Source organism: Coenobita brevimanus, chromosome 16 (assembly GCF_032717465.1).
Source record: "Coenobita brevimanus isolate Jiangsu-jjx chromosome 16, ASM3271746v2, whole genome shotgun sequence".
In the NCBI taxonomy this organism is placed as follows: domain Eukaryota; kingdom Metazoa; phylum Arthropoda; class Malacostraca; order Decapoda; family Coenobitidae; genus Coenobita; species Coenobita brevimanus.
Window position 1 is genome coordinate 27029149 of NC_136969.1, and position 11148 is coordinate 27040296.

Consider the following 11148-nt stretch of genomic DNA (forward strand, 5'->3'; position numbering starts at 1 on the left):
GCAAGAGAAACAACATCATTTTTGCACTATAAATCACCAGAAATGGACACAATGAGAATATTTTGCGATGATGGAAGACTGAATTCAAGGGAAGACAGGGAGAATATTGCAAGATGATAAGGAACTGGGCTGGAAGGGGGACATTGAAAGCACTGGGAGATGATAAAGGATTGATTTTATGTTGCTGATGATATATATATTTTTTTTAATGCGAGGAAGAAGGAACCAAAGTCCATGAGCCCGCAGTAACAGTTCCCTCCAAGAGAAAAACAAAATACAATAGAGAGCCAAATTCAAGATCCGATCATTTTGAGATGCCTGGACACACTGTGTTTGAAAGACTGGAGATCATAGGAAGCAGGAAATACAGACAGAGGGACAGCTCCAGAGTTGACCTCTAGCATAAATGAAAGACTGGGAGTAACGGTTAACTCTTGCATTAGAGAGTTGGACAGAAAAGGGATGAGAGTTTGCTGCCAGACGGGTGCTACGCGCCCGTCGTAGAGGTGGAGGAATGCAAGCAGACAGTTCAGAGGAGCAGTGACCATTAAAGTAGCGATAGAAAAGAGATAAAGATGCAACAGTGCGGCGAAGGGACAGAGGCTGAAGAGAGTCAGTAAGAGGAGGAGAGTTAATGAGACGAAAAGCCTTTGACTATGCTTTATTTCTTTATGCAATGAAGAAGGAGACGAGAGTGGAGAATGATGGTAGGGATGCGTCACTAAGAGGAAAACTTAGAGATAAACAAAGAACAAGAGAAAGAAGAAGTAGAATGATGAAGGAATGGGAGAATGATGAAGATGCGGCAGAAGAAAATATGAGAAAAAGTCAAATAAGAGTTACGCCTTGAGACAGAGTTAAGACGAAAGTGGAGAATGATGTAAAGATAAAGAAAGAAACAAGAAGACAAGGAAGAGGCAGAATGACGAAGAAATAGGGGAAGAAAAGACAAGAAAAACTTAAGTAAAAGAGTAAAGTCTTAAGACAGAGTTAAGACGGGAGTGAAGAATGATGCAAAGATGAAGAAATAAACATGACGACAAGGAAGAAGCAGAACGAAGAAGAAATAGGAGAAACGAAGAGAAAACCTTAAGTAAAAGAATAAAGTCTTGAGACAGAGTTAAGACGGGAGGGAAGAATGATGCAAAGACAAAGAAATAAAGAAGACGACAAGGAAGACAAACAAAGATGAAAAAGAAGAAACAGAATGACAAAGAAATAGGGGAAGAAAAGACAAGAAAAGCTTAAGTAAAAGAGTAAGGTCCTGAGACAGAGTTAAGACGGGAGCTGAGAAAGATGGTGGGGATGCATCACGGGGGTAAGATGGCGCCTAGACGTATCCTAAATTTCCACTCTCATAAATATGACTTCCACCCTCGTAAATGTAATTCCAGGGCGACGGACTTATGGGGGGATGGGGGGTGAGAGGGGGGGAAGTGTATGGGAGTGGGTGTGAGTGGGTGTTGGGGAGTGTGTGTGTGTGTGGGAGTTGGGGAAGTGTGTGTGTGTGGGAGTTGGGGAAGTGTGTGTGTGTGTGTGTGTGTGTGTGTGTGTGTGTGTGTGTGTGTGTGTGTGTGTGTGTGTGTGTGTGTGTGTGTGTGTGTGTGTGTGTGTGTGTGAGAGAGACAGAGAGAGAGAGAGACAGAGAGAGAGAGAGACAGAGAGAGAGAGAGAGAGAGAGAGAGAGAGACAGAGAGAGAGAGAGAGAGGAATGACGTGTAAGAGGACGCTAGGTGTGGGAGGCAAAGGATGTGAGATGGGAAGAGTGTGGATGTAGAAGAGAATGTGTAGGAGTCAGCTTGATACTGGATATATGGGGCTGGGATGAGTGTGGATGTGCTTAGGCGATATGAGGGGGTGTGTGGGGAATGGAAGGGTGGGTGTGGGTGTACCTGAAGAGGGTAGGATGTGTATGGGTGTTCGTGTGAGTGCGGGAGTAAATGTATTGAAGGGTGAGGGATGAGTATGGATGTGGGCATGGATATGGGTGTGGGTGTGGCTGTGTGTGTGTGAGTGAGTGAAGTGTGGGTGTGGGTGTGGATGTGGGTAAGGATGTGGGTGTGGATGTGGATGTGGGTATGGGTATGGAACAAATACAAGAGAAGTGTGAGAGATTGGGAGTAAAGGAGTGGGTGTGGATGCAGGTGTGGGTGTAAGTAGGAGGGATGTGGATGGATTTGTGAGTGTGTGAGGGGAGAAAGTCACTGATTGAAGTGCGTGTGGGGAAGCAATTTTGGGGAGAAGGGTGGGGAGGAGGGAGATGGAGGGGAAGGATGAATGGGAGGAAAGAGGGAAGGGAGGGAGGAAAGCGGCGGAGGAGGGAAATAATTGGGGAGAAGGAAGAGGGAGGAGGAAGGAGGGAGTAAGCAAAAGGAGAGAGGTAACAGAAGAAGGAAGGAGGAAAGGAAGGCAGAGAAGGCAAAAGAACGAAAGGGAGGAGAGAAGGAAATGGAAGGGAAAGGAAAGAAGAGGGAGAGGATGAAAGAGGAGATGGAGGGAGGAGGAGAAGAGGAAGAGGAAGAGGAAGAGGAAGATAAATGTGAAGGATAAATTAAGATACAAGTTGAGATAAGAGAAAATTTGGGCCATAATGTAGGTCGCACCGTTGGCTCCGTTGCTCCTTTTAGCTGGCGATTTATTATCCATTTTACACGTGAAAATTCATCCTTTAATTCTGTCTTAATATCGATAAAATTTGCTTCTAAGGATACTGAGTTGGAAGGAGTAGAATTAATCACTCACGAGATAGTGTTACGAAATATGAAAAAAAAAAACACACACACACTTGTAATAAGGCCCTACGCTCCACAGGGGTAAAACACACACACACACACACACACACACACACACACACACACACACACACACACACACACACACACACACACACACACACACACACACACACACACACACACACAAATTATCCCAAACCCTGAGAAACTTAGCAAGGAGAGAGAGAGAATCATTTACCATACTCCTTTTACTCTGACTTGGCCCATGTCCCTTCGGCGCCAATTCCACGTGGCCCACTTGAAGAAAAACACTTTGCTACGGCTCTACCTCCTTTCCACGGCACTTCTTCGTGACTAGCACCATATTCAGCTTCTAATCTACCGTTATAGCTCAACATGCAATGGGATAAGATGGCAATTTTAGGCCAAGTCAGAGTTAAGAAAGTATAACATCTTAAAGGGCATCTTAAAGACTCTATATAAATTTAAGGACTTTAGGAACGAAAATTCAGAATTCTTTTAAAACTATCTACACTAAAAAATATTGTGTTGGGAATTATAGCTACGTAAGGCAAGATGAATTGTTGATATGACACGTAGCCTCCTTATAAACAAGGAGGGAAGTTTATTATTATTATTATTATTATTATTATTATTATTATGTGTTATTATTATTTTTATTATTATCATTATCATTGCTACTACTACTACTACTACTGCTACGACTCTTATTGCTACTATAACTATTACTATTACTTCTGCTACTACTATTATTGCTACTATTACCATTACTACTACTACCACTACAACTACTAGTACTACTACTACCACTACTACAACTACTACTACTACTACTATTATTATTATTATTATTATTATTACTATTATTAACTACTACTATTACTACTACTACTACTACTATTATTATTATTATTATTATTATTATTACTACTACTACTACTACTACTATTATTATTATTATTATTATTGCTACTACTACTACTACTACCAGTACAAGATACGTAGCTTAAGATTAAAAAAACGTTAATGAAAGGGGTCCTAATCCCCCTTAGAAAAACCCACCGTAAGCTGAATAAAATCGTCCGAATAATAAGAATAAAATAATAAAGATAATAATGACGCCAGTAAAACAAAAATAAAAAAAACCTAAACCACAGAACCTGGAGTCGGAAATCCTGCTAAGTAAAGGCGGATAAATGCTACCTACATCACGTTTAGCAGACATGGCTAACTCTGTTCTCGAGGACATGAAGAGGCCACTGGGGAGATTGGGGCGGGGAGAGAGAGGAGGGGAGAGAGGGGGAGAGAAAGAGGGGAGGGAGGAGAATGAAGGCGTGGGAGAGGAAATTGGAAGAAGAGAAAAGTGCTGCGGAAGGGAGAGGAAAGGGAGGGGAAGAGATTGGAAGGGAGGGAAAGGGAAGGGAAGGGAGGGAAAGGGAAGGGAAGGGAAAGGAAGGGAAGGGAAGGGAAGGAGAGGAGAAGGGAGGAGAGGGGAGGAAAGAAGGGGAGAGGGAAGAGAAGAAGGCGAAAGAGGGGAGTGAGGGAAGTAAAGGAAGGTGGGTGGAAGAAAAAGGTGAATATGAAGAAGTGAGGGAGGGAGAAAGAGAAGAAAGAGTAAGGGAGAGAAAGAGGAAGGTGGAGGAGAGAAGGGGAGTGGAGGTGAAGAAGCGTGGAGAAGGAATGGGGGGGGAGGGATGGAGAGGGAGGGAACGTAAGAGTAAGGAGGAAGGAAATGTAAGAGGGGGAAGAAGGGGAGTAACAAGAAGGAGGGAAGAATGACAGGCAGGAAGAAGGAGAGAAGTGAAGATGGAGGGGGAGAAGAAGGAGAAGGGGCGAAGGAAGTGAGGGGGAGAGAGAGGGGAAGGAAAGAAGGAAGTAAGGAGAAGGAGAGAAAGGCAAGAAGGAAGTGAGGGGGAGAAGAAGGGGAGTGGGTGGAGAGGAGAGGAGGAGAGTGAGGAAGAGGGATTTCGGTGTGGTGGTGATGGGGTACTTTGTGATTCCGGCTTGGGTCCCGGGTTCGACTAAGTGCTGGTACCATTGCTTTAAGGGCTGGCTATACATGCTAATCAGGGGGAGGGCGGGGGGGGGGAGCAAGGGGGGGGATTATAATTTTCGCCGGAGAAGTAGTTGGGGTACGATTGGTGTGGTGGTGGTGGTGAAGTATTATTCCTACTGCTACTACTATTACTACTACTATTATTATTACCCAAAAATAAATCGGCACAGAAGAGGTGTTAGGGAGCTTTCTTAACTAACATAAATACGAGTCTAAGTCTTCCTCTTCTTCTTTACAGGTGTCATGGATTCGGCACCACGACACACACATCCTGACGGTGGTGTATCAGCCAGCCATATCCAAAATAAATCACCATGGAAGAGGTGTTAGGGAGCTTTATACGAGTCTGAGCCTTCCTCTTCTTCTTCTTTACAGGTGTCATGGATTCGGCACCACGACACACACATCCTGACGGTCGGGTCCTTCACCTACACGAGCGACCACCGTTTCTCAGCGCTACACCGCGAGGGCACGAACGAGTGGACGCTGCAGATACGACACCCGACAGTACGAGACTCGGGCCTGTACGAGTGCCAGGTGTCCACGAAGCCCATACGAGCGTACCTCATTAACCTGACTGTCGTGGGTGAGTGAGAGAGGAGTTTAGGATATTGTTAAAAGTGCTATTATCGTCAAAAGTACAAATATCAAGATTTTATGGCTGCGTACGAGAAGGGCTACTGTCCAAAATGCCAGGTGTCTATCCGTCTATCTGCCTATATGCCTGTCTATCGATCTATCTACCTATCTGTCTGTCTATCTACTCACTGTGGAGGGTTAAATCCGTTTTCCTCTCATAAACATTCCATCAGAACCTGAGTGTTTAAGGAGATTTAACTCTCTCTCTGTCTCTCTCTCTGTCTGTCTGTCTGTCTGTCTGTCTGTCTCTCTCTCTCTCTCTCTCTTTCCCTTCTCGCACTCAGCCGAAAAATTATCTCATCTGTAGTAGTGCAACAGTAAGAGATAAAATTCTTTTAAGAAAATCCACGCCAATGTGTAATATCTGTAATTTAGAATGGAAAAAAAATGCAGTCCATATTTTAAATCCAGTAACTAATAAAAATAAATCATTGTAATTAAAGGCAGGTAATATTTCAACACCTTATTTGCATTTATATACTTTTATGAATTTATTAAAGAAAAGAGTTGGAATTCTTGGGCTAAAAATTAATTCATTCAATCAAGCCATTAGGTATAAATGTATCTGATTAATTCACTGACAACTCTGCATCCCCGTGAAACACACACACACACACACACACACACACACACACACACACACACACACACACACACACACACACACAACACACAATCCTCTCATATTCTCAACAAACAATCTACACCCAACCAGCCTCCCATCACACCATCTAAGAAATCACCTTCCCATCTTCACCTTCATTTTAATTCACCTTCCCATCTTCACCTTCGTCTTAATTCACCTTCTCGTCTTAACCTCTGCCCTCCCCCCCCCCCAGTGCCCCGAGCCGTAATCCTACACTCGCCGGAACTGTACACACAAGCAGGTGGGGCCCTCAATCTCACCTGCATCGTAGCGCCCTCACCTGCGCCACCTGAGTACATCTTTTGGTACCACAGAGGACAGGTGAGTACAATTATGCACAGGTGTAGTACAGGTGTGTAGTGAGGTGATTACATCTTCACCTCTAACTCTAACTTACCTCTCATTCTTCACCTCTAATTCTCTACCTCTATATTCTAACATGTCACTTCTATCTCTAATCTTTCACTGCCTCTAACTCTCTCTAACTTCTACGTGTGTACAAATGGCCTGGTACAAGCTTAGTACATGGGTGCAATGGGGTGAATAATTCTTTTTGTACTACAGAGGATTACTACAGGATTATCACACGATTAGCACAGTACTATCTGAGTGAACTGCTACTTAAACCCATTGAACCCGCGGTATAATTTCTATTTTAATCACACTCTCTTGGCGATTTTATTCAGATTTTTATATATCATTATTTTTTATTTGTTTTTGCCTCCTCCATCTTCTTTAAAAAAAAAGATTATGATAAATTAAATTGGATGGATTAATTAGTAACAAAATCCCTCAAACACGATTTTATTTAGCTTTTTTAATTGATTTATTTTATAACTTGCTCTCTTTCCTCATTTCATCATTGTTTAAATAAATATGATAAACAGAGTATAGGATAGAATTTCTGAGCTGGATAAAGGTCTCTCTCACTTATCTCTTATCTCACTTATTGGTATTTAGAACTATCTTTATTCACTGCCCACTGCCACTGCTTCTCACTAACCTCATCACTATCCTCTAACCTCTCTAACCTCTAACCTCTCTATCCTCTATTAGGTGAAGAATTATGAATGTGTGAGCGGCGTGAGAGTGAACTTAACCATTTTTATTCATGGACTGTTCCTAAAACTACACTCTAACTTCATCCCATCACTAACCACAAACCTCTCAAGCCTCTAACCTCACCCTAACACTATCCTCTAACCCCTCTATCCTCTAACCTCCCTCTCCTCTATCCAGGTGATGAATTACGAAAGTGGGAGCGGCGTGAGGGTGACCATAATACAGGAAGATGTTAAAATGCCACTACTTTTTACACTCTTCATCCTATCACTAACCACTAACCTTTCAAGGCTCTACCCTCACCCTAACACTAACCACTAACCCTTCTATCCTCTACCCTCTCTATCCTCTATCCAGGTGATGAATTACGAGAGTGGGAGCGGCGTGAAGGTGAGCATAAAGCAGGAGGGGGATGTGAACATGCCACCACTTCTCACAAACTTCATCCCATCAATAACCACAAACCTCCCAAGCCTCTACCCTCATCCTAACACTAACCACTAACCCCTCTATCCTCTAGCCTCCCTCTCCTCTATCCAGGTGATGAATTACGAGAGTGGGAGCGGCGTGAGGGTGAGCATAAGGCAGGAGGGGGATGTGACCACCTGCACACTCCTCATTCTTCAAGTCAGCTTGGAACACTCGGGAGACTATCATTGTGTTCCCTCTAATACTCCTAAGGCTTCTATCATCGTGCATGTGTCTAAAGGTGAGTCATAGATAGAAAGTAGACAAATAGATAGATAGATAGATAGATAGAGAGAGAGAGAGAGAGAGGAATGGAAGGATGCATGGATTGGTGGATGGATGGACACAGACTGACTGATTGAGATAGATAAAAATTGACAAATAGTTAGATGCAGAGACAGACTGATAGATATATAGACAGAAAGGCAGAGAGAGAGAGAGAGAGAGAGAGAGAGAGCACAAGCTTCATATATCTAAGTTAGGAGCCAAAAAACGAGAAATACGAGAGAGAGAAATATCCTCTTCCTTTTTTATTTCTCTACAATTATCAGTTTTCTCTCCTCCTTCCTTCCTCCTCCTCCTCCTCCTCCTCTTCTTCCTCCTCCTCCATCTTGTTCTTGTTCTTTTTCTTGTTATTATTATTATTATTATTATTATTATTATTATTATTATTATTATTATTATTATTACTATTACTACTAGTACTACTATTATTATTATTATTATTTATTATTTCCCCACCTTTTTCATATTTCTTCTTTTCCTCCTTCTCCTTCTGCTTATTGTTGTTATTATTATTATTATTATCATTATTATTATTATTATTATTATTATTATTATTACTATTATCATTATTTTTATTATTATTATTAGTTCTCCTTATTTCTTCTTTTTTCTCCTCCCTCTTCCTCCTCCTCCTCCTCTTCCTCCAAAGATTATTGTGATAGCGGCTTTGACTTTGATGTGAGGATGAAGGAAAGATGGGAGATAAAGAAGATAAAATAGAGAGAGAGAGAGAGAGAGAGAGAGAGAGAGAGAGAGAGAGAGAGAGAGAGAGAGAGAGAGAGAGAGAGAAACAATATCAGTATCGCCATTCACATAAAACATAACACAGCATAACACATCAAAACCACCTCATAGCACACACACACACACACACACACACACACACACACACACACACACACACACACACACACACACACAGGGTCAGTGGAGTGCAGTGTAAAGAGTTAACTATCCCATTCAGTACTCAATATACACCACACCACATCACACCACACCACACCACATCACACCACACCACCTCCCATGACGTAGGCTGCTGCAATGGGTGGGAATTCGTGTATTTATTCAAGCTGGGGAGAGGACGCGGATGAGCGGGTGTCGGTGTAAAATGTGTGTGTGTGTGTGTGTGTGTGTGTGTGTGTGTGTGTGTGTGTGTGTGTGTGTGTGTGTGTGTGTATGTATGTATGTACGTGTGTATGTATGTATGTATCTATGTATGTATGTACGTATGTATGTATGTGTAATAATATCGTTTCAGACGCTGTGATCTTCCTGAAGCCAAATAATGGACACACACACACACACACACACACACACACACACACACACACACACACACACACACACACGCACACAAACAGCAAAAAAACATCTCGAAAAATTCATCATCCAAACTCAATCACCCACTGTCGAAAACTGGGTAGATAGATAAATGGGTTCGATAGATAAATGGGTTCCACATCTATCTACTCACCATCCATGCCTGTACTTCCTCTGTTCCACCTCCATTGCGGAACACACCTCATTAGCAGCCTCCCTCTCATTAGGCCTCTCTTCCACTTCCTGTTGGGTAGAGACAATAATATAAGAGAGAGAGAGAGAGAGAGAGAGAGAGAGAGAGAGAGAGAGCAAATGAGAAAATAAAAAAAACACTAAAGACATATTGCATAATTAAAATCTGTATGGAAAAGGATGTATGAGAGAGAGAGAGAGAGAGAGAGAGAGAGAGAGAGAGAGAGAGAGAGAGAGAGAGAGAGAGAGAGAGAGAGAGAGAGAGAGAGAGAGAGAGAGAGAGAGAGAGAGACAGACAGACAGACAGACAGAGACAGAGACAGAGACAGACAGACAGAAATAATGACACACTGCATTACCAAATCTATGTATAATGTCATGCATAACCAAAATATTGCAATAAACCATAATAAAGCATTCTCTTCACTTTAATCTGGTCAGGGCAATAAATAAAGACATAAATAAAGGATGAAATAATAAAAATAAATTACCCCATAGTTCTAGTGACCGAAAAGGGATATTGAAGGGAAATGATAAAGGGGAACTGATATGGCCCTGGATGTTGTGTTTGACATGCGATAGATAGCGATAGATAGCGATACGGTACACATGGATAGATAGATAGATGGATAGATACACGGACGGATGGACAGACACAGACAGACAGAGAGACAGATGGATGGATGGATGGATAGATAGACAGATGGATGGATGGATGGATAGATAGACAGATGGATGGATGGATGGATAGATAGACAGATAGAGATGGATGGATAGACAGACAGATAGACAGATAGATAGATGCCCTGTGGATACATAAGGACACACAAACACACACATACAAGCAGAGAGAGAGAGAGAGAGAGAGAGAGAATTTTATAGATGTGTGTGTGTGTGTGTGTGTGTGTGTGTGTGTGTGTGTGTGTGTGTGTGTGTGTGTGTGTGTGTGTGTGTGTGTGTGTGCGCGCTATCTTAAGGCAATTTTATTAATCTTAGGAGAGACTTTTTTCAATCGGGGGAGGGGGAGACTACACACCCTCCATTACCCCTTCCGAACGAGATCTTTAAGTAAGATAAAATAACAGTAGTAGTAGTAGTAGTAATAATAATAATAATAAAAATAATAATAATAATAATAATAATAATAGTAGTAGTAGTAGTAGTAGTAGTAGTAATAATAATAATAATAAAAATAATAATAATAATAATAATAATAATAATAATAATAAAATACAGAGAAAAATCATCGTACTAATGGGATTATTATAAGAAAAAGTATCGTCTTAGCTTCAAGTCTTAATCTTTATCTTTTTTCTTCATTTATCTTTACAGCCGAAGAACCAGCGGCCATGCAGACCAGTGCTACACCTATACCGACATCCCCACTACCCTCATCCCTTATCGCCCTAATCTCACTTAGCCTTATCTTTGCTGGCTAGGGGTGAAAGATTCTTCTCTCTCTCTCTCTCTCTCTCTCTCTCTCTCTCTCTTCTCTTCCCTCCCTCCCTTCCTCCTCCTCCTCCACTCTGCTGGTAAGAGCCAAGTTTCAACCTCCTCTTCCCTCTCTCCCCACTCTGCTTCCTTCCTCCTCCTCCTCCTCCTCCTCCCTCATTCCTCCCTCCTTCCTCCTCCTATTTTTTCTCTCCATTCCTCCAACTCTTCTTCTCTTTCTCCTCCTCTATATCCATCTTTCATCCCTCTTCTCTCTCTCCTCGCTCTGC

General features: G+C 42.1%; 1 protein-coding gene across 1 annotated transcript in view; it reads left to right on the forward strand.

Moving 5' to 3' along the window:
* The window catches only part of LOC145391021 (neurotrimin-like), a 37529-nt gene extending 26663 nt beyond the window's left edge, over positions 1–10866 (forward strand). The window contains exons 3-6 of the mRNA XM_080265753.1: positions 5188–5398; positions 6291–6418; positions 7700–7868; positions 10760–10866. Coding sequence (XP_080121879.1) covers positions 5188–5398; positions 6291–6418; positions 7700–7868; positions 10760–10866 — 615 coding nt within the window. The remainder of the gene's footprint in view (positions 1–5187; positions 5399–6290; positions 6419–7699; positions 7869–10759) is intronic.
* Positions 10867–11148: the final 282 nt, after the last annotated feature.